This window comes from Prenolepis imparis, unplaced genomic scaffold, assembly GCF_030444845.1.
Source record: "Prenolepis imparis isolate NDT839.2.m4 unplaced genomic scaffold, iyPreImpa1.0 SCAF_14, whole genome shotgun sequence".
In the NCBI taxonomy this organism is placed as follows: domain Eukaryota; kingdom Metazoa; phylum Arthropoda; class Insecta; order Hymenoptera; family Formicidae; genus Prenolepis; species Prenolepis imparis.
In genome coordinates, this window is record NW_028141172.1 from 1,233,521 (window position 1) to 1,258,546 (window position 25,026).

Here is a 25,026-nt window from a genome sequence, read left to right on the forward strand (position 1 = left end):
GTAATTGAGAACTGCAAAATTATTTCGCGCCGGTAGTTAAAATAAATCGTAACTGTTGTGCATGCACAATGCATATCGAAACTCGACGCTCAAACAAAGCTCGGAAAAGACTAAGAAAAAGAAAAGGCTTCGACCACACCATTGCATCGTCCATTGTCAGCTTAGAAAGAACCGGCAGCTGCGATCGTGCGCGTGAACTGCCGTTTGGAAACTCGAGCCATTTATGTTCTTTCGCACCTTCCCGCTTCTGGTCGCTCCCCAAAAACCGTGAAAACACCTTACACTTTTGAGGCAGGTAAATAAGATTCTTCTTTGAAATATTACGAATAGGTCCGCATGAAAACGACTGCACCAGCAGTTCTTCTCCGTCAATCGGACTCCTAAGATAAACTTTTCTTTATAGTAGGATAATAATATATCTTTTTAAAATCCGGCCTTTTAAATCACACTCGGCATTCATGCATACTATGAATCTCTTTTTGATCCGCATGTAAGCATAAGAACTATTCTTCTAGATCAACATGTATACAAAAATTTTTGTAAAGACTCAGAGATTTTCAATATAAATAATTAATTCCTTTTTAACAAGAGAATTATTTAAAAAGTGATTTAGTTGAATTAATTTCTTCTATTAAATGCTATTACGAGATTAATGTTAAAATTGGAGAGGGGAATATGTCAACACATGATGCTTCGAAGGATAATATTTAACGTTTATTTCTCATTTACGGTACAATATTTATAGCTTACTTTTGTGTCGTTTGTAATATTATATGCGGATAATCGATACAGCTTAAGGTTCATCGTAACTATACGAATACAAAGGTTACACGTCGTATAGCAAGAAGGTCTCATTCTTTGAGAACGAGATATTTTCCGCAGCTTATTTTCCCCCTCGCAAAATCGATTTGATCGACACGGTAAAGCGAAAACAGATCGAAAATAACCAACAATTCCCAAGACAGAAATAATTCTATATTTCTTTCGCTCAATAAATTAACAATAGTTATAATTGATTTCTTTTTCTATCTTGCAAGTCATCATTATTATAATGTTGCACGATAAAACATTTATAATATCTTTACAATAGCTTTGCAAAAAACAATACAAACTATCTGTCTAAAAAATTAATAATAAATATGTATTTTTAGATGCGATTTGTATATTATACTATATTAAATTATTCTGTCAGAGGTGTTTTTTTTTACTAGAAAAAAAATTTCTAACATGATACCATAATTTCATATCATAAATTTCTTGCGTATTATCCATCACCTATATCGCGATACGCATAAGATGCTTATTCTCATAGAATGTAGAACAAAGATGGAATGACGCTTTTGTCGACTTGTGTTGCTAAATAGAAAGCACCCATCATCGCTAATTCCAAATAAACATCGCTACATTTATGACGTAATTTTTTCATTACATTTTTTTACGGCAATTTTTCTCAGATTAAAGTTAAACGCACTTATAAGAAAAAGTTAAATAGAGTTTTCTTATAAAAAGATTTTTTAAGTTCCATCGAAATTTTCAATTCACATAACTGGTGACATTGACTAATTTCAATCTTTCAACCCCATAAAAAATATTGTTTTATAAAAGTAATTTCTAAGATTCTCTAAAGTGTATGAAGAGCCGACAATTTTTTATCATTAATCAAATCTGTGCAACTCAATTTGATTATTATTTACAAATTAAATATACGTATACCTTTGTAACCAGTTGTGGGGGAGTTAAAAAAAGGAAAACAAAGCACTTACGTCGTCCCAACGAAATCGAACCACTCGCGACAGATTTCGGAGACACCATGCGTGCACACGTTTGTACTGCTTTCTTCGTCGAGGGTCGCGCTCATACGCGGATGGAGGCCGTAAGAAAGCGGATTCGCGTGCGGATATCTGAAAAAGCCATGTTTTTGCTACACTATTTACACAGGGACTATGTACAAGTTCCTTCTTACAGGTCTGAATCACGTAAGACTAGTCAGTTGACGACACAGCGAGAACCCTCTCGGTCTTCGTTGTCATTCGTAACGACGTCATAGTCGTTAATCCGTCCTTTACTTCTTGGAGCACTCCGTTGGTCTGTTTGTTAATTTTGCTAGTAAAGCGACGCGATTATATATTTAACCGGGAAATGATGTAATTCTGCCTGGTCGCGTGATAAAATTTCTTCGGATCGCACCTTAAACGGCAGATGTGTCAAATGTGTGTTGAATCAACAACATTTTCTGAAGATTTTCTCTTTCCACCAGCTCCTTCAATGTTTATTTAACTTTACTTCGTAAGATCTTCATTTATCAATAGCACTGAACTCGCTTTAATATTGCTAGAATCTTTTAAAGATTATTAGTGAATTCTTCTAAAATTGAGAGCACTCTTCGGAAAAAGATTTCATCGTTGATGTAAGTCTGTTAAAATCCGTGACAGCCATTATGATGAGAAAATGGTGACGTTGTCGAAAATCCATCCAGTAAAAGAAATAGCTTATTTCAAGAAGACAGTAAAGTTTAATAATTCTACAACTCTATCACATAGCGTTCATCACATTCGTTTCCGTAAAATCCGCATTAGACGATGGGCAGGGAGACCAGATCCGTGGCAGCTTTTCTTCTTGAAGATCTTGATTTCGTCAAAATCTTGATGTCAGAAGATGATGTTTTTTCCAATCGGCGAAACCGCGATTGATAATACTTGCTTATCTAGCCTCAACTTCGCGAAATCTGCGTTAGCCATCGCGAATCAGGAATCATAGCAGTTGCTCGTCGAGAATAGATCAGAGCTACGCTCTGTCGGGTCAGAAGATGACTGTCAATGGCCGGCGAAAAGACTCGTTTCCCGGTGCTGGTGCCGTCTGGTATCCGCCGTACTGGCCCATCTGCGGGCCCAGTAGACCGCCGGCCTGGACAGGTCCGGGATAGTAAGCGGGGAGGGTCGCTCCGGGACTTGCGGCCGATGATGTTGATGTCGAGCTCGCGCTAGACGAGCCCTGCTCTGTCCTCTCGTGTTGCTTGCTCGTGTCCGGGGAATCGGGGGCCGGCGATCTCGCGGGTATGCCGACTACACTACCCGGGCTGGATTCCTCGTAGAGCTTGTTGGGCTCGTAACTGGATCGATTGTAATCTGCGATGGTCGGTTTCTGATCCATGTAGAGTTTCGACTGCTCAAAGTATGCTTTCGCCGAGTCCAAGTAGCTTCGGTCCAAATAGGTCTTGTTGGATGAATCCAGATATTTGGGGTCCGGGTACATGCTCATCGCCAGAGTGCTAGGCGGCATGTAGGCGGCGCGATATTTGTCTGCTTCCATAGAGTACTTCATGGCATCCATAGAGCTCACCACCTGAAACAGGAAGGGGGAAACGTATAACCTTGCGAATATGATAAAGTTATAGATCTTTATATCCTTTATATATGCATAGCCATATTCCTGTACTATATTCCTTATATCAATCACATGCTTGAATATAAGCACAGAAAATTTAATTAACATTAAATACTCGCAGAGCATTGAAAGTCCCAATAAAATCTAGAAAAATTGATTCCCCCACCATTAGTTTCCGCAGATTTTTGCATTTCGAGTTCGGGCATGACATTAGACAAATGTATATATTGGAACGAGTATAAAACAGGCGACAAATTCGAGAGTCGACACATTCGATTCGGTTGGCGCGCGCAAATCGCGAAATCAGTGGATCCGGACGATACGATCCAGTCCGGAAATTTGTTCTATATCGAAGACAACGCTGCCAAACGATTATAAATTTCGTCACGTTGGACCAAGCATGTTCGGATGACCGAACTGCCGCGAGTTGAGAAGGGAACGACTGGCCTCGAGAAATGACTGGTGTTAAAAAAAGAAGGAAGAAACAGAGAGGGAGAGAGAGAAAAGAAAGAGGGAGGGAATAGCGCGCGTATTGCCAATTCTATAATTCGTGGACGAAGGAAGGACCGTGCGGGATCCTTTGTCGGATCGTTAAGCGGCTTTGTCCGGATGATTTACATCCAGTCTTAGCGATGCTAAGTCTCTCCCGCCCGCTACGACCAATTGATTACAGCGCTCGGTTTCTCTCGCCTCAAAATCCCTCTTTCCTTTCCCTTCTCTATAATTCGCGAGAATCGCAACAGCGTCCGGAAATTAAAAAAATTTCTTCTAACCGTGCAACGTTGAGATATTCGCATTAAAATTCATTCGATCGCGACGACTCCGATGATTATTATATTAATCGTTAAACGATCGTAACGTATACTTTGCGAGATAATTTCTCGAAATAATCTCGTTTACTCGAGAACCGAATTTTATATTGATTTTATACTGTTCAAAAATTTTTTTCGTCAATGTTTAAATATTGAAATTTGGAATAATATCAGAAATTTTTTAAGACATATAAAATTGAATCTATTTACATAAATTGAGCAAAGTTTGAAAGATAAATTTTTCGATCTAATTAAGATTTATCAAATTTTTTTATCAAATTTAAAATCTAGTAAATTTTATATAAGTAAAAAAAATTTATTGTGTGTACGTAACTGTGCAATTTACATCGACACTGTAAATGTTCTTTCTTTTTCTTTGTAAACGTTACTTTCGGATGACGATATGCCTATCCTCGTCATTATCGCGATAGTTTATTCCGTCTTCATCTACGCCGTCGTTCTAGGAGACTTAATTATCCAACGCGATGTTGCTGCTAAAGAGGACAATGACACCGTATACCGTTCGCCTCTGTTTTCGCTCACAAAAGACCGGCATTCTCCTTTCGCGCCATGTGTCGTCGAGAACGAAAGAGAATGAGCGCACTTTATTTTCCAAATGGCCTCGAAGTGATGGGAGAGAGCACAGAGAGAACGAGAAAGTCAACTCCCTCACATCGCCGCATATTGTGCCGTGGCCCTCGATATTTCAGACGCTTCAACATTTTGTAAGAACTCGCTGCTTCCGAGAGAGATCCGCTTATAAGAGTGTGCGACGAAGTATTCGAATTATGTCACCAATCGTCGATCATATAAGACTTATTTTTTAAGAAATTTATGAAAAATTCATCTTACAACATTTCACTATGATTTAACCAACTCTTATTACATTCCTAATTATAACACTGAAGAAAATTTATCCGTCAAATCGAATATAAGAAACGTACTCTATATTTAAAATTAATTCTGATTTAGAAGATGATTAAAAAAAATTGCAAAGATTGCATCTTTATAAAAATTATTTTCTTTAAATTTCTCTCTCGGAAACTTTGGTCTACATTTGGTTGCATAAGAGTTGCTTTCTTTCAAGACGTTCTGCAATCGAATAACCTCGTGACGCTGATTGCGCTTCCGGCATTGATGAGCCGGCGAGAGGAAGAGCTCAAACTCGGCCGGGCATAAAGATAACGTTAGAATTCTTCGAGCGTGCCGCTCGCCGTCGGTGTTCACCAATAATGGTCGCTTGTATCGCGCCGGTGCGTCGTTCCAGACGCGTCGGCCATTCAGCCGCTGAATGCAGAAATAACTAGCTATCTGTTTGTCTCCCCGTAGCCAGCTGCGGAAATTCATACACAGACTACGGTCTCCGGTTTCTGTTTGCGAAGCCACCCGGGGGCCCCTTTGTTGCGCGACAACGAATGAAACGTACCTATACTCCATCTCTCTCTTCCACTACCTTTTGCTCTGCCACCCTCATCCTGCCACCCTCATCCTTCTACTTCATCAAATTCCTCCTCTTCCTCTGGATCGATCCCTTATCCTCTTTTTTCTCGACTTCTACTTTATATTTACGCGGCCAATGATCTGACTCGATACGTCCACTCGCCAATTGCTTGAAGATGAATGGATTTCTGATTCTGGTCTTGAGAAATGTTGGTGGGTCAACACTAGTGTTAAAACATCTCAAAGATTATTAATTCTTCGATCTTTAAAAAAGTTTGAGTATTTTTTTATGATCTGATTTACGTTAAAAATAATTTTTATCAAGTAATTTTTAAATCAAAGAAACTTTCAGCTGTTTTTTCTTAAAAGATTATATAAAACAAATCCTGCTTTTTAAAATTAAAATATACTTGAAACTAAAGTGAAAATATCAGTAAATGAGTTTAAAATCTGCGCGTATTTTATCGAGTACGTGTAAAGTAAAAAATATAAACGCACATATTTTTTGCTACAAAATCTCTATCGATAAAAAACGTATTATATTTCGTTAAACAACAGGGGATGTTAGTCAATTAGTAATTTGCGCAAGCATTAAAGAGAATTAACTGCTCATTCACTAGTATATCTATTCGATGTCTGATAATACGACGCAAAGCATTGTATGCATATACTACAGGAAAGAATTATCGACTTACCTGAGCAGGTGCCGCGAGACCAGACATGGCCGCTGATTGTTGTGCTGCCGCTGCCGCGGCTGCAGCCATGCTAGCCGCGGAAAGGGAACCGTAAGCGGCCGCAGGGCCGTAATAGCTGCCCATCCCGGCTTGTCCCATGCTACCGGCCATCCCTATAATGTTAACAACATGCCGATATCGATAAATAAGACGGGAATTTGTCTACTGTCATATTACGTCAGTGTCGTTTCGTCCGTGCGTGATGTATTGATTACGCGTAAATTGCGTTTATGCAACAGCAACAATATAACAATAATTATACTTCGTGCTGTGAGTGTTTGTCTGTGGCGGGGAAGTTGTTAATTAAAACGTAACCCAGCTACGAGAGAGTGTCAGAATGAAGATATATTTTTACAGTTAGCCTGTAAGTTGGTCGAATATCTGGCGTTTTTTTCTTTTCGGATGACCGACTATATGAAGAAGATACGTTGGAAATTAATGTATCCGCGTTCTTGACACATACATATTACCGTGTTTTTATTTTTTGTATTCGTATATATGGAATGTTTCAATTTGTAATTTCTTCAGTCGGAAATACCAGAAAACAATATGAGAAATAGAGATGTTGATTTAGCAAATAGTTATTTTGCTGGAATAAGAATCGCGTTTTCTTTTGGGTTTCGACAATGACCACTAATGATCATCAGTCATTTTCGGTGAAGATTGATATCTTGGTCTTTATCTAACGCGTCTCTGTCTCTTTTACTTTTTTTCAACTGTTTTGCATGTCGGTTTAGAAAGGAAAAGAATGAGAGAGCGCGTACTGGGTGGCTTATCGATCATCGACAAAACCTTCGACGAAGCCCCATTGTCGAGGACGATAGCAACTGGAAGATGTTGCTCATTCGCCTCGTTTCAGTAAAGCTAAACCGAAGGAGAATGATTGGCGTTGAGTTCCCCGAGATTTATGATCGCCAATGACGCCCGAAGATCTCGCCAAAAGCGAGACGGGTATTTTGACGATCGAGATGATGCTTGATTTTGAATGCAACAAAAAAAAATCACGTAAGATCTTTGCCGAGATCCCCGATTCGTCGTACTTTATGAAATATACCTTATTAAATCGATTACTTTGCAAATAGATCAATTGTATGCAAATTGAATAAAAATAATCAAATTCGATATATTTTTTATCTATAAATTATATTTATAAATTTGAAATATTTATGAGCGGATCTTTTAAATTATTGGATAAATATATATTTTGTGGGGATAATAATATAAATATATTGTTCACCGACAATATATTCTAGCTCTCTCTATATTGATTTGAAGTAAAATATCAACTGATTATAGTTTCGAAAACATTAAGCAACTGTTTTCGTGACAGCTTCGTTAAAATGTATTATCGAATTTTTTGTATCGAGCCTTTTGCCTTTTCGATTCAATTATAGGCATTAATCGGACGTGGTGTAGAGTTTATTTACGTCTGTCGATTTTGATTTATCTTTTTCGCTGGCAGAAATTCGAGAACAGATGTTCGATGAATCGGGCTCTTGGTATGCGCGAGTCCCCTCGGTTTGCAGAGATTTGTTTGCCGTTCCTGGGTTGCTATTGTCTTCATTGTTTCGCACTTTGTACTGGATTACGTAATTTTGAATTTCCATGCCGGACGAAGGCGCGAGGGAGACGCAACCTGATTACTAAGTCTAAATATTTTACGCGCGTCGTGACCGTCTGTTGCAATTCTCCCGTCGCATAATAATTCAAACGCAAACATAAAAGATTCTACCGTGCGACGTCGTTTTCTCCGTTCGGCGCATCTCGTTCTTCGTGTTTCGAAACTCGCGAATAGTTTACGTTAGTCTGTCACGTACTCGTAAAACCGGTGAATAAAAAAATAGATAAAAAATTTTATATCATTGTGCACTCAGCGTGCGATCTTATATATATTTATAAAATAAAATTATTTCGGTGTGTTTTATATTTTTCATTATATTACAAATAAATTGAAATTGCAGCTTTTTATAAAGAAAAAAAAGAAAAGAAAGTATTACTATTTAGTTTAATTTTAAATTATTAGGGAAAAATTACTTTGGAAATCAGTGGAAGAATTTAAAATCGTAAAAAAGTTTTATGCAATTTGAAACATATTAAAGCCTTTACTCCATTATATATTTTAGAAAATTGTGTTTCTCTTAATTTGAGCACGCTTTATCGTCGCAGACTTGACTTGATATCTCGGGGGCACGCGGGAATAAAACGGAAGAGGGAAATGGGGAGAGCGCGCTGGAATAAATCCTCGAATAATTCCCTTCGGCGCTGTAGGACCGTACTTTGCGAATCGTGTTTGCTCGTGGATTCATTGGTCGTAGGCACGCGAGCGCATAAACATGTCGCAGGCTCATTATTTATCGAATTGTTTTAAGCTTCTGCAGCATTATGCGAAAGTCCACGCGACTCAGCAGTCACGCCCGGGGGACTGATTGTGAGAGCACATGACTTCATAGAGATATCCGCGATCGTAAATCCGTCACTAGTTGAAAAAAAAAGACAATCATCCTCCTTCTCCCCCAGTAGTGTACGTCTGTACGTCTGTCCAGTGATAATTCGAAGGATTTTAGGAGTCTTGTGTTTTGCATTGCCTTCTCCCTATGTATTTTACGATTGTGTGGATTTTCCTTGCGCGAACTAATTATTAATATATTGTCGTGAAAAATTAATATTCGTTTAACCTGAAAAGTGTTGTAATGTTTTAATAATTCAATTTTTTCGAACCTATATAAATTCATATTTGCATATTTAATCAACTTTATTGACTTAATTTGTTTTTGAGAATTGCGGGATTATGATAAGTTATAAGTTTATCGCATCAACTGACATTAACTCAAGTATTGTAAATCGCGTTCAGGATTTTAAATTAATAATTTTGCGCATTATCCTCGATTTTTTACGGTTAAAGCTCGTCTTTTATTTGGATCTTTAGGAAGAAGCAGCCTTGTGCCGGAGAAATTCAGGCCGGTAATTTATCCCTACCACCCACGTGCTTGTCAGGCCTAGCGTGTGCCGGTCGAAAAGTGGAAACATTTGAAAAGAAAGATATCATAGGAAAAATCTGGGAAAAATAAAATAAAATAGTGCTTTTGAAACGAATAAAAGAAAAGATGTTTCTGAAGAAAGGACTACTCAGCATGCCTATTCAGCAAAGATAATAGTCGTGAGAATACAATAATGAACGGGTGTTATACACATAAATATTGACAAGATAATGATTTCGATAATAATGAGAGTAAGGAACCTTTAAATTTTGAAAAGTTTAAATGCTTGACTTTTCTTCGATCACTTTGACACAGTAAAATTTGGTATCTTTCTTTTCTGAAAGAATGCGAATCATTTTGTATGTTTCCTGTTTGAGATTATCTAAACGAATGCAGGAATTTCGATCCGAGCTTGAATAGAAATGTGCAGGGAGAGGGTCAAATGTGCAAGGAGGAGATATAAATGGGAAGTAGGAGAGTCTCCACGTTCGATAAATCGAAGATTACCGATCGCTTTTCGCGAGATCGCGTGGGCGTCGAGGGATAAATTCCGACCTTAATCGCGACATCACCATTGCCGGAATTAATAATTTCTCGAAAGATATTTGTAAACTCTCGCCTACACTCGCAGGCACGAATTACATGACGACGATAAATTACAAAGTGAATATCGGCCTGTAATATATAATGTGACATGAATATTTGAATGTTATCGTTTTCACGTTAAAAATATATAATAGCAGCAAGAGAGAATTGCGGTAATGAAAACGCGCTATAAAACCTCCACACCTACCAAGAAAAGTATATACATACGCGCTTCTGAATTTTTAATAAAATTATGAAATATAAATCATCTAAAACGCTCTGTGTGTATGTGTCTATATATATAGAAGCAATGACAATTCCAAGTCGGAATAGTAATTATAAATGGAAATGATTTTAATTGCACGAGTATGATTTAATTCGTAATTAAAGCGATTCGTAATTAAAGTAGTTAATTGAAGCGATAATGTAATAAAGTTATATAATTTGAGAGATAAATCAACGGTGACGGTAACGATTAATTAATATCAGCACCACGGTGTACTATTTTAAATAATTACAATATAGTATATACGATCCAACTACAAATTGATCGAACAATAATCTGCGCTTCGAAAAACGAATTGCGATATTCGTATAAATATCTTGTTTACACTCGTTACTTTTAACAATGCAATTATCCATACACTTTCGGTGACAAATAAATAAGTGGATGAGAGCGGAGAGGCGAGTTTTGTTTACACGAAAAATATACACGTATTACTGCACTGTAATGCAGACAACGCGCCACCTTTGTTGCAGCGCTTGTCAAAGAAAGATTGCAATAATTAAATTACAAATCGCGCCGCGTTCATCGCGCATAATGCATTCGCGTATCCGTCGCGCGTTAATTAAACAAATTGGTAGCGCACCGCGCATTTTCTGTTCTGTGTTCTTCTACGCGCTTTTGCACGCGCGAACTCGGTCCCATTACGCTCGCTCAATTGTCACAATAAACTAACCAGACGTGACGTCAGCGCGTAGTTGCAAGTGTTCGGCACGAGTGTTTACGCAACTGTGTGTGAGGTGCAAAATTTACAACAACATTTCCACGCACCACTTCGCTGCATTGCGGTGCAACGAGGCGATTCCTGTCAAAATCGTCGAGAAGGTCGATTTTTTTTTTTCATACGTTTAAAAGCGGTAAATATTTTCAACGAAACGAGTATGCTCCGTGAAATTAATAATATTTATTAATGTTAGTATATGTTAGTATATATCGCGAATGCAATGAAATATTAATCGAAATATTAATCAAATAAAAAAAAAGGATTTGTTTTTCGATATTTAGAATCACAAGCGATAATGTTATATGATATATAAAATTAACGACTAATATAATTACCAGCTCGAAGGGCGTCCATGGGAACACTTGGGTACGGAATACTGTAAGGATAGCCTTCTTTCCGTAGGGTCTTAGGTTTCCTTCGCGGTCTGTACTTGTAATCCGGGTGTTCCTTCATGTGTTGGGCGCGTAACCTTTTGGCCTGGTCGATGAACGGGCGTTTTTCATCTTCCGTAAGAAGCTTCCATTCCGCTCCTGCAACAATTTTCATGTTATGATTAATAATACGAGCGCGAATGTGTACATACATCAGCTGAATAGATTAATTGTTCCGTAAATATAATTTTAAATTCTCATATTTGTTCACATTAATCGATTGGATAATTCCAATCCATATTACTATGTGCTTCCTCGCAATTATCTAGTAATCAAATAGTGATTAACGCTTGTTCGAAAGTATAAATATTTGAGAACTGTCGATTCCGGCAATTTGATTCGTAAATATTCATAAGAACGCGAAACCATGAGATCATGCATGATGACACATGCCTGCCGAAGATTAGTACTTTGTATTTCTTTTTATATTATATTTGCGGTTATTCATCAGCTGGTAAAGCATTAAGCCGCGTTTAACAAACAGATGTAAGACGTAAAAATTATTATTACATCTCGTATACACATAAAAGTAATCGAAATCTAAATTAAAAACTATACGATTAATTGTCATACGCGTTGTGGCTTTTCGATTCATATTTAAACGCTCTCGGAGGGATTCTGGGGAGAGACTCATTGGACGAGAATCGTTTTTAACCCCTTCGTCGCCCCTATACCCCCACCCCAAGCCAGCGAGCTCTGATTGTTTTGCGCAGAATTAATTACCACTTGTTGTCGGCGGCCGCCGAGGCGCGCACAAAGCGCGAAGCCCTGGTATTCTGGAAACGGAACCTGCTGCTAGCGAGGTACGCGACACACACCGAACCCCCGGACCCCCGATGCCGAGGGGCACAATGCGCCCCCGGGGCTTGCACCGCGACGCCGCCAACAATGGCCGCCGCAGCGAGACGTCGGCGTCGCGACGCCGCGAACCTCGCGTTCACTGGAGATTGATTTCGCTGAGATTTCAGTGTAGCGAAAATGTGTTGCAAAAAGATCTCAAAAGACAAAGACTGAATATGGAACGATCCCTTCCCTCCCCTTCTCATCTCTCTCATCATCTATCTAATTTTTTAACTTTAACATTAAAAATGTCAATTTTTGATTGAGTTTTACTCGAGAAAGAAGGAAGTAAATTATGCAACGCATAGATATAAATTATTTCAGAAATAGGGATTTTATATACATGACATTTTTTTTATTGTTAAACGCGAGATGGCTCAATTCGACGGTTTAACTTGAAATTTGTTTAGTATAAAGGTCGTAAAATCGCCAAAAGTAACTTTTTTTTGTATCCTTCACACGAGGGCTTTAATAGCTTCCGAACTTTTCTTCTCCTTTTATATGGCTTGACCAGGATTACTGGACACAGCTGGGGGTTGGAAAAAAAGTCGTCGGGAAAAGGAAAAGAGAGAAAACACAATATAATACTCCGAAAAGTCGGTAGCAGGTTACGAAGTATTCCGTTCGAAAAAAATTTTCAAAGAAAAGAGAAACAGAGATAAATATAATCAAATAATTTTTTTAACATTTGAATGATCCAAATAAAAATTTAAATATACTTTTTAAATTTATTGGATAATCAATGTTGTTTTGATTAGTGAATTATTCTATAATTAAAAAAAAAGAAAAGAATAGAAGAAAAGAGGATTTGGATCCCACGATAAAAGCTGATAAGAACGCCGGAAGCCGGGAATTCGCAATGAACCCTACAGAGAGATCCCTTGTTTCTCCCGTTGTTGCTACCAGCAGTAACAACAGCACTATTGGACAATACGGATACGTGGTAGCGCACAATGAACCCCAAAGAAAAGGTATCGGCAAGCGTTGAATGAGTTCGAGAATCGTGTCTTCTCAGACAATAGGCAGGCTGATAACGCGAAACTGTTCTTGATAAATACAATCTCTCGACTTAATTAATCCTAGAAATGTATACTGCAGTTTGCGTCAGACTCAGTATTTTCCTATTTTAATTAAACTCTGCAAAGTATGTGAATACAACTTATTCTTTAATTTTGTCTCATTCTTAAGAAATATTTTTATCCATTCATTTATTTCAAAGCTGAAACCTTTGGGGGGTGAAATAAAAACATAAAAATGCTCTTTCATGCTTCACATAAAAATATTCTTGAGAGTTTCCGTCGTTTGAAAAATAGTGGTCTAAATTTACAACTCACAAACCGCGTGAATTTGCCTTCGGAATCAAAAAGCCGGGGCGACTTCCGGTCGCGCGAAAGGGGTAGCTCTGTGTGCTCTCCATTTATATTACGGCTTATCCAATCGATACACGTTTTCCCGTCTGAAAGGCAGGTGGCACGGTCGAACAAGAGAGGGAAATGGCGAGAGGTGGGCGGCGGGGGTGGCGGCGGGTTTCGACGTATTTGTTTAGAACAAAGGCTTCCAGGTACTGATGGTATTAGTAAGTTGGCGTTCGCGGGCAATACTCCTTCGTTTTCTCTTTCCTTCTTTCTGGGGTTGACGACGACGACGACGACGACGACGACGACGACGATGGCGACAAGGACGAGGACGATGAGGAGCGAGCTTAAAGCACAATGGCACCCGCTTTTCAGTCCTTTCGCCGGCGGACAATGCCGTTTATTTAACATCGTTTAAAAGTACAAAGCCTGTTAATTAATGGACGAGGATGGCGGAGAGAAGACAGGGGAGGACCGAGAAAGAAGGAAGACGAAAGAGAGCAGAGGACGGCGTGGCCGTGACGTCGTCCTCGTTTCTGTGACACGACCAATACTGTTGAAGGAGGCCGATAAAGAATACATTTCGTCAATCGCCTCGTCGATTATCTAAAAACAGTCTATTACTACTTTCGTGGAATCGCGCGAAGAGAAACACACAGAGATGGTGTTTGATATAATTTATCTATTTATCTATTATAACGCTTCTCGCGTGAACACGTTGAATTTTTCGGAAGGGAAAGAGTTATCGTTCGAAGCGTGACAGTTGAAGATGGTGAGACGAAGGGGTGGTGGTGCAGCTACTGCACCGCCGATCGATCGGCCGCCCTCTCCAACCCTTCCCGGACTTGTCCCCGACGATGAAACGTGGAAATTGGAAAACGTTTCCTGCATTTCCTGTCGACGCGGGGGGAGGGAGTGACTTTGCGACTTGGGGCTCCGAAATCGAACTTGCGTCGTCAGGATTACGTGAGAAAATACATTCAGTGTTAAAAATACACTGTGAGCAAAGCTCATAACAATAGGTGAATAAAGTTTCAGTCTGCTAATTAGTAACATTATCTGTTAAAAAGATATTTGTTTGAAAAAAACACATAAAGAACAAAAAATTAAGTATATATTGTATAATATTCATATATTTTAAAATACTTTTTAAAAAACGCGAAAAAATAAAGTATTGTTTTTTTTTTAAAGCAAAATTTGCAATTGTTAGAAATTAATATCTCTTGTGAACAGAGTGAACTAAATTTGCGTCTTTCTACATCGGAATATCGTTATTATAGATAACTATACCGAGAATGCAAAACATTAGAAATACTATCCTATAGTAATAAACGTTCGCGAATCATTTTCATTACGTGTTCCCTTTCTTTGTGCTTATAATTATTATACGTCGTACATTTATTGAATATCCTTAAATATATAAATGATAATGTTTTGTGCCGCATATACGTAATCCTTGTTCACGTCGACATCGGATAAATCATCGAGCAAGAGTTACGTTCTCGATAATAGCGCGAAATTTCATTAAATACATTCATTTGCCGACGTACAGTATAATTACGTCGTTAAATAAAGCGACACGGGCTAAAAAGGAAATCCCATCTTGAGTCCTCTTCGCGTGCCACGCTGCTAATAGCCTTTACCTTTTCTTATGGCGCGAAACAATGACGCCGTTATTCTCGTTACTGGCGTCGTATAGTGCCAATTAAGAAGATGCCTCCAAGGCATACGTATTACGCGCTACCGATGCTTCAAGGCCTTTTTCGCAACGTAGTGCAGTTTTGTTTTATCTTTACGATAAGTATGATCGTACACACACAGTATCCCTTTTATGATTTTGTTAACAATTACCTTGCAAGATATTTACGTAATATTATTTTATATAAAGCTTTTATGTCCCCATATTTTGTCTCTTCATTATATCGAACATAATGTCAAAGTGCCTTCTGTTATTTTATTTATACTGTTTTCTAATAAGATTATTTTAATTTTACATTTTATCAAGCTTAACGACAGATGTTGTGATGGACTTAACGTTAATTTTAAAAATCTGATTGAAAAATCTGCTAAATATTTAATTAAAATGATTAATTTTATTCGATTATTATATATTTTTTTAAAACTTAGATCAACCCGAAAGCTTTTACATACTTAATCGCTTATAATTCAAAGATTATTGGTGTCTTAAAATTTTAAGTAAACAAAACTGCACAAAGACTTTACTCCTGCGCGTCTTCTTAATCTTTCTCAATCCTTTCCGCGCGAAGCTTGTCGCGGAATTCATTCGAGGAAACAGATTTTGCTCATAAGTCTCGAAGTGGAGCAGAGAATCCCGGCCTTTGTGACACAAAGAGCGACCGGTGGGCCGCTCAAAGTAGTGACGGAGAGCTTTTAAGGGAGCGGGAAGCTTTAAGCTTGGGGACGATCATTTTTAATCATGACGTGAGAGAGGAGGGAGAAGACGCGGAGATGCGCGTACGTGTAGTACCTGAACGCGTTATATGTATATACATCTATATATATATATATATATATATATATATATATATATCGCCTTTGTCACAATGAGCGTGATTGTCCTCTCGATTCTATAGGTGAGCGCCGGAAGATTCTCCGCGAATTATTTTCCCTCGCGGATCGCGCGAGCCGACGGTTCAGATTCACTTTCGTGAAAGATTTCGGGAAAAATGACGGTAATATTTTTTCGATTAATATTTAACAGATATCTGCATTTATATAGCTGCGATTTCTCGAAAAGCCGTCGGGAAGTCACGTTTGAATGTCATTATCATTCCGAAGATCTTTGGATCTTCGTCAATTTTTCTAAAATATGATACGCATAGCTCTCTTTAATCACAGCGTGACGCTTTTATATCTTTCATTACACGTTAATTAAAATTACAAGGTTAAAAAAGATATAAGTTGCATAGAATGTACAAATAGAAATTCAGACTCTTTTTTTAATATATGGGTTTATTAACGTGTAAGCCGATAAAAATAAATCGCGTTTTATTATTTGTTTTATTTCAGAAACTAATTTCGAACAATACTGTTTCGATTGTTCGGTAGAGAATCACGAGCTGTCACTATTCAAGATTGTTGTCACGGATAGTTTCGCGAATCAATGTTGATTGTTTAAACAGTTAAACTGGCTTGTCTTTTAAGATCGTAAGATGGGCATCTGTTTCCGAGAGGATTGCAAGACCGATAAGTCGTTCTTTTAACGCGCTCGAAAGAAGTTGATGCCTTTCCTCTTCAAGGCTTTGGCAAGCGGCAGAAATACTTCATTACGATGAAAGCTTCTCCCGAGTCTCCTCTTCTTCGAATCCCGTCCTCCCTGTCGTTCTCTCTCCATGTGTTTATAGACCCTCTATTCCTCTCTCGTTTCGTTCTCTTTGTTAACTTCTCTCTCGAGGGTGTTTGCATCGCGTACGTGTGTTTTTACAGCGTAACATTGTGTCGGAGCCGTCGGAGGTGGCTTTAAGAGAGGGAGAGACTCTATGAAGTAAAATCTCATCGCAATCCTTGTGGTGAGACTAGTAAAATTAAGATAAAAAAATCAATGGAGATTTTGAATAGGATTATTTCTATAAAAATTAATTTTTCCATTAATTTCTTTATATAATCGTCAGTGTCATTAATAGCTTCAATATTATAGTTTTAATATGATATTATATGAATTTATCACAAAAAGTAAATCTTATTAATAGTATATTAAGATACAGTACCTATATTATGCAAATATCTCGTTAAAATAATTTTATATATGAATCTTGTACTTCATCTTATTTCTACATCATTTTTTTATCTTGATCTTTCTATTTCGATCAAAATTGCCATCAACCCCGAAACGCTTAAGCCATTCGTTCGAGTGGAATCTCGAAGACGAAAGGGAAAGGGGCAAGGTTCGGACGAGCAAGTTGCACAACAGGAACGTTCCAGCGAGGTCCAATAACTAGATTAGCTCTAAGCGTCTCCCGACAGAGCACTCACTTTAAAGAACCCCCTTTCTCATCGCCTCTTACGCCGCGATTATTCCCTTCAGGATCCACACCCTTAAACGTTCTCCGAGCATCGTGAAACGTGGCAAATTGTCGGCTCCGAAGATAAACGCGCGAATCGCCATCTACTAATTGATGCAATAAAACTGGAGGCTGCTTTATCACACTTTTGGACCGGAATTATTTTAGCCGCTTGTGACCCCGACGACACGAAGTATCTATTCTCCCGACGAGAAATTCGTTCGATCGAATTTTTGCTACTTTCATTTTAAAACTGTTAAGCGGAGCAATGACATTAATACCAAATTTTAAGTGCCAATTTCCAATTCAAAATTGAAAAAAAATTCAAGAATCAAAGATTGAAGAATCACAGAATTAAAATTTTAGAGCTTGAAAAATTTGCAGTCTTATTAATCTAAAAATAAAATAGTTATGGAAAACTTTAAAAATTTAACATCTAAAGAAGAGACTTCTTACTGAAATAGTGTCCAATATTTGACAGATTTAGAATTTTATATCTTCGAAAAATCTTCTAAACATCCTTGTTACATTATATCGAAATCTTTCCCTGGCTACCTTTTTAGAATTCTTGTATAGCTAGTCCAAGCATTTATGTAACCAATTGAGAAATAAGACGACATTCTTCCGGATACCTTTGTGGTTGCGAAAAAAAGCAAAACGTGACATTCCACGCGTCCGTCTGCTAAATTCCGATCACCGTATTGAGAAAGTACGGAGTATTTTGTGTCGCCTTATACATTATACGTAGGAGTTTCGCGGCAGAGAGGAAAGGGACAAAATTCGCGAGTGTTGCAACATAGTGTATCATCGAAAAATATGCTCGGCGGCGAAAGAGCGACGGAAAAGTGTCGCGCCGACAAAAGAGGAAACGCGGAAGAAGAAGCATGGGAGAATAAAGATGAGCTGGGGAGGGTAAAAAGATGGAAAATAGAAAGGGGGTGGTACATCGAAGGTTCGAGCGTGCGCATCATTTTTATCGAGAAGGAGGCGGCGGAGAAAGAGGAGGAGACACTTCCCTTATTCGTCGTCGCCGGGGAAACGAAAAATAGGGGTTGGGGGGTGCGAGGCGAGGAGAAAATGACGGATAAAGGAGCTCGAGGGAGTTGCGGAAGATCCTTTGTTGATCTCGACTGTGAGGTATTTAACAGAAATACTAAACGGAATATCTCCGTCGACGCTAAATCACGCGAACATGTGCGCGAAGTCGTTAATAAAAAGAAATCGACGAAAGATAATAATATATATCACGAAAGAATGATAATTCCGTTTGTTTGACGAATTATGCGATTGTTACTTTTGTAAATGTTGCTATTATTATTATTCATATATTCAATATTATATGTTATTATTCATTAAATTGTACGACACAGCTCGTTCACCCAGAATATTCTGTTTAGTCGATTGAAGACGGCTGACCAGCTGTCAAATCAATTTTGTATACAAGTTGCTTTCTGGTTGTAATAACCGTTGAGTAATGTCATTAATATATTAGCTACATTGCAATGGTTTGGTTCGGAAGTCAATATAAAATCTCTTTTGGATTTTAAATTGATGGAATTTGAAATATCAGCATATATAAGTTTTTAGAGCTGTAGAATTATGTTTTGCATATTTGATTAATCTGGAAGGTCGACAATTTTATGATCTCTTTCAAAATCTAAGAGGATGTAGAAAAATTCGTGAAAAGTGTGACTTATTTATTGATTATTTAGAAGCGTTCATAAAACTATAGAGAGATAAACCTATTATTTTGACAGCCTACTTACCAAGTCGTTTAGAGATTTCGCTGTTGTGCATCTTGGGGTTTTCTTGAGCAATCTTTCGTCGCTGTAGTCGCGACCAGACCATGAAGGCATTCATGGGCCGTTTGATGTGTTCCACCTGCACCTTCTTGCCACCCGGACCGAGTGGGCTGTTGAGACCGACCCCCATGGGACCGACACCGGCACTACCCGGTGGCGATGCTCCCGTCATGCCCTGCATAGTACGCAGGGTCTCCGTGAAGGAGCCGTCGCACATGTTACCGCCGGCTCTGTAATTAAAGACAGCTACCAATTAGCGACCCTTGTTAGTCCGGTCAATCCAGGGATCATGCATTAATCCCGTGGGGCTTAATGTTCGGTTAAGCGAGAGAATGACAGAGATTGTCACTAACAATAAGTGTTTTGTTTTAAAACTTTTAAAATTTTTATAGAAAATAATCGTCGGTTGACATTTTAAATTGTTTACAGAGAACGAGAAATTAGTTGGTATATTAGTTGCGAGTCAGATATTAATTTCAATTAGTATATTATTTCTTTTCCAATGTTTATCAACATTTATTCCCGAAATTATTTAAATCAATTTTAAATTTTGTGCTTTTGATAATTTTATTATTGATAGAAAATTACTATTTAATATCAGATATTAATGCAAAAACAGTAAATAAATTTTTTCAGCGATTTAATTTGTATGTTTTAAATTCTAATACTTTAAGTAGCAAGATATATATCTTTTACGATAATTATTACATCAGCAAATAACACACGTATATATGCATCACTTTTTCATTTTCTTGCTTTCTTTTTTGCGCAATTATGAGATCTAACGATTCTTGATCGGTGGACCACAACTGTATCATCGCAAAGGCTTCGTGGGGGGTCGAGCAAAGCGGGTGTGAGCCCTCTTCTCGTAGCATAGGCGGTACATAATTGCTTATTCGTTTGCTCCGCAATTCATAAGCAAATTAATCTTATCCTTTTCTTCGTATCAAAGCCATTAAGCAATCTCGGCACGTTCCGTACTCTCGTTCTTCGTCTTCTACTCTAAACGTCACCCCTGAGGCAAAGGGTGCGCCAAACGACTCAATTCTCTCCCTCTCTTTTTTTTTCTCTCTCAACCTCTTTCTCTGTCTGTCTCTCTCCTTCCTATTTCGACAATCCTAGTTTCTCGAACTAATACAATTATCGTGTTGAATCTACTTGAGCGTTCGTTAAAAAAAACTTGTGGTCGGAGGAGGGTCCAAAAAGAGAGGGGCAGCAGTAGTTACGATTTTGTAAAGCTAGGATCACCCCCTGTGCGGAGGAGGTGGGGGACAACGAGAGAGCGAATGCCACCCTCGAGTGTCATTCAGGACGGATTAATAGATACGTCGGTTAGACGAAGTTGCAAGGGGTGGAACAGCCACCCCGTCATCATCGTGGTGTTTGGGGTGCTCTCTGAGAATACTCCCCCCTTTCTCTCTTTCTCTTTCCTTCTTTCTTTCCCTGTCCTTCTCTCGGGAATAGCTCACTGAGACCGAGAAGATGCTGGAAGTAATGGCTGTTGACAACCCAAGCGACGAGGGATTAGGAAGTGCTAATTGAATGTTTAGGTACGGGTCACCGAAAGAGAGTCGGGGATGCACACCAAGCCGCAATTTATTGCCTATTTTGATAATAGGAGGTTTATTTGTGGAAAACATTGCATATAATATGTAAACGATCGAAAGTTTGTCGTTTCACATGCGATAAATAATATTAAATTTGACACAATCGCGACATAGACATGCTTTTCGTTCATGTTTAAAAACGTTTGTGTAAATTTGGCATAATTATGAATGGCTAGGCTTGAGTATCTTATATTTCGAAAATTAAAAGTCAAAAGATAACTTTATTATGAGGAATTTTACAACTCGTAGAAAGATATTATTTGTTATTTAATCAAATTTTTTTGTCAATTATTAATTACGTGATATAATTCTAGGAAACGATGTTTTCTAAGCTTGTTTATAATCCTTTATTAATTTATAATCCTTTAATTTAAGCAAATAGTTTTGATTTGACAGCAAAGTTTCTTGTTGTATATCACACGCACTGTTATTTGTATTTTCGAATCTGCTTTTTATAGATAAATGGTAGATTTAATTAAAGGTAACTGGTTAATGAAAATTGATGAAAACTTTATCTTATTAACATTAAACAGCTAACGATATAACATTTTCAATCTTAAGACATAAACGGAAAAATTCTTAAAAATCAAACTTTGATTATTTGAATAATTTTTTATATTGTCAATTTCTTATATTGTCTCAATTTAAATTAGAGATATTATTCGGAGATAGTTATTTTGCATAACATTTTTAATATGTTTTATGATAGATGTTTTTTATTTTTCTTGATTAATCAAGTTTAATATATTGGATATTAAAAGCGATATGTAATTATTATAATTTTATTTATTTGGTAGCAATATATCAATAGAAATTTAAACCATCTAAACTAAATTACGTGATGATAATTAGCATACATCTCTTTCTCTCTCACATTTTATCATAAAAAATACACTAAATCTAATGTTCTGTAATAAATTTGTTCTTTACTTACATAATTTATGAACGCTATTAGAAATATACGAATATATATTCAAGTATATATAATTTTACTAAAAAAGATTTCTATTGATATTCTTATAATTTAAATTGTTCTTATTATAAAATAGTATTTCTTTAAACGTTTTGTACAGTTTTATTAAGCATTACAATTTTATTTCGTAAGTTACATATTAATTTTTATGACGTTAAAATCACTTATGATATAAATTAAAGATATATTCTTTTTTATTAAGAATATATGACGCGATAGTTTTCACTATTCACAGATTTAAATTTTTATCACTTATTCGTGTGTATGTATGTGTGTGACACAAACTATATTATATTTTTAATTAAAAAATATATCAAGATTTTGTGTTCAAGATATAATGATAAATTCATTCTCTAATCTCTGGGGAGAGATATTTTATTTTCTTCTATTCGTGTTTAAGATAATTGTTAACACAATTTAGGCAAATTATTTTGAGAAAAATGTTTTCTCCCATAAATTGAGACACGTTTTCTTTAAACACGCAGTTTTGGAACTGTGACATTAGAATAATCTTGTTTCTTGGGAAGAAAGTGTTTAATTTGTCAAAGGATTTTGACGATGATAACACATTTTTAGACCGCCTTTATAATAGACCAGGGTGTAAATTTCAAATATTTTTGACACTGTTTTCCGATCTTAACCGTGTTTTTGTTTTTTTCTCATTTTTATTTCTTTCTTTTGCATCTTTCTCATGATCTTACCTCATAAAGTGGCCGGCGGTAGCCCGTTGATGGTGCAAATCCAGCTCAATTTTGCTGCCGTGATTGAGACTTTCGTCTCGCGAAGCTTAACTTTATCACAAGGAATACTCGACAATATTTGAGGAAAAGGGTCACTGCACTGTTTTATTGGGCATGCACATAATCAGATCAGGGTTCTTGGTTCACTGTCATGTCACACTGGATCTCAGTTCTTCTGTCAATTCTCTTGTATATGATCGCCATGCGACACGATACTGATACTCGATCTCATCTTGTTGACATTGAGACTCGCAACACGTTTTCGTTACCGATTCTGGATTTCTGATGATCGCGACGGTAAGAAACGAAGACTGGCACTGATGCGGTCTTCTCTCGCGGATGTCAAGTTTGTTAATGTCTTCGAGGTACCAAATGGTGAGTCAGCAGCCCTCGCGAGATCCCCTCTCTTACCCCCACTTCTGGTGACTATGGAAACAGAACCACCAATGGTACATTCTGGGAGGCGGTCGAACCGCGTCGTGGAAGCGGTTTCAGTATTCTGATTGGCCTCTGCAAAGCAAATTGTCGATAAAGGCCAGTAAAGGTCGGTTACATGTATGAGTCGGTCTGTACCTCGGCTTGTCTCTCTTTGGCTGCGTGCACCGACCTTTCTCGATGGGCCTGCGTCGTGATCATGAGGAGCACGAGGCTTCCCTTGGACGCGAAAACGGTCCTTCGCCAAGCGATAATCATGCTCCAAGTGTTTGGAAATCATTTTCTCGTTTTATCGATTAACGTCTTCGGGATTTGTCTAGTTGGGAAGAGTCAAGAAGTTGAGGATGATAGAGCAAACGTAGGAAATTGCGTAGACAGGAGATATCATAGTATTCCATTAATATTGTCAATATTGTCATGAGAATCGATAATTCTTCATTATTGAGCCTATTTTATCCTGGTATTTTTACATATGACGTTCAATTTGAAACTTACTCATATTCTCTATTAATTTATAAAAAGGATTCCTCTGCGTCCAAGTTACAATTTGAATTTAAATTTAGATCGAATCGAGAGTAGGAGTCGATAGAATGGAAAGAGAGATGGAAAACGAAAGAGAGAGTGAGAGAGAGAGAAGAGCTCTGTAACTGTTCTGTTGCCACCACCCCTACTTTCACAGACGAACCCAGCCCATGAAGAGTGGGAGACAGGGAGGATCATGAAGAAGGTGGGACGAAGGCGGAATGGTGGGTGCTAGTATCAAGAATTCGAGAGAACGCTGGCTAAGAATGGAAATAAGAAAACGACTTCCCTCCTTCGATACGAACCGCTCTACCATGCTTTCCTTCCCTGTATATTTCCCCTTCCTTTATTCTATATTCTCTCGCTCTCTCCTTCGTCAATTCTGTATCCGCATTTATTCTGGTAGGACATTGTGTTCGTTTCACAACGCAACAAAATGGTAGCTCTCGCCGTTTTGCTCTTTTTTTTTTGCGGGACTCCGCTGAGGAAATTTTTGCGAGGTGCTTTCTTCGCAGCGAGTTAACCCTTTGCAAGCACTTCGCTCGGCAATGGCGTCGTGCTTCGGCAATGGCAGTAATTGAAGTGGAAAAGGTTGAAAGCTAAACCGGAATAGGTCACGGGTGCTTCTTTCTAGTAACTTAACTGCGACGATTCGTACAATGAGGGTGACCATGCGTAGAAAGACATCGAGAAATTGTTGGGCAAATAAATCTTTCCAGTTTCCAATATAGATAAACTTAATTATCGTTGCGATATAGTATTTAATTATGTTGTTTTGAAAGAAATAATTAGTTAATAAAATTATTTGATCTAAAGAAGAAAAAAAAAGTATAAAAATTAATCAAGTTTTAAATATCCAAAATTTACGTTTCTCTAAAAACTGCAAAAATTGAGATTACACAGATCTTTCGAGACATCAAAGATATAAAATGCTAAATTTCTATAGAAGAAAATTTTTGTTTTTAAACATATGGATAGTCGAGAAAATATAAAGTTCATAATACTTTTAGTAAGAAATATTTTATCTAAATGTGATTTTTTTAAATTACATTAAGTTTTAAGTATTACGTTAAATGCGATCGATAACCTTATGTTATAATTGAGTCAATATACTATCTTTGTGATTTGTTATTTAAGGATATAAAGAACGCAATTCTGAATTGATCGTTCTGCGAAATGGCAGAAAGGGATAATAACGGCATTGCAAAGTGACGTGGATTGCGAGCATATTTATGGAGCTATATTTTCCGTGTGGACACTCGATTTCATCCTTTATGGCCCATTGATCGTCTCTTGTTTATTCCCAAGTGCCAATAAGGGTACTTGGTCGAAGGGGATGATCGAGTTTGGATATCGCTT

The 25,026-nt window shown here is 37.6% G+C and overlaps 2 protein-coding genes across 4 annotated transcripts in view; one reads left to right on the plus strand and one right to left on the minus strand.

Moving 5' to 3' along the window:
* The window catches only part of LOC145945031 (uncharacterized), a 147,658-nt gene that overhangs the window by 6,734 nt on the left and 115,898 nt on the right, over positions 1-25,026 (plus strand). The gene's annotated exons all lie outside the window — the stretch shown is intronic.
* Positions 693-23,070, minus strand: LOC145945239 (uncharacterized). Its single transcript, XM_083054115.1, has 5 exons — positions 22,672-23,070; positions 19,355-19,620; positions 11,276-11,470; positions 6,332-6,483; positions 693-3,342 (listed from the first exon to the last, which is right to left on the minus strand). Exons 1-5 carry the CDS (start codon positions 22,674-22,676, stop codon positions 2,800-2,802), a joined length of 1,161 nt encoding a protein of 386 aa, XP_082910241.1. The 5' UTR covers positions 22,677-23,070; the 3' UTR covers positions 693-2,799.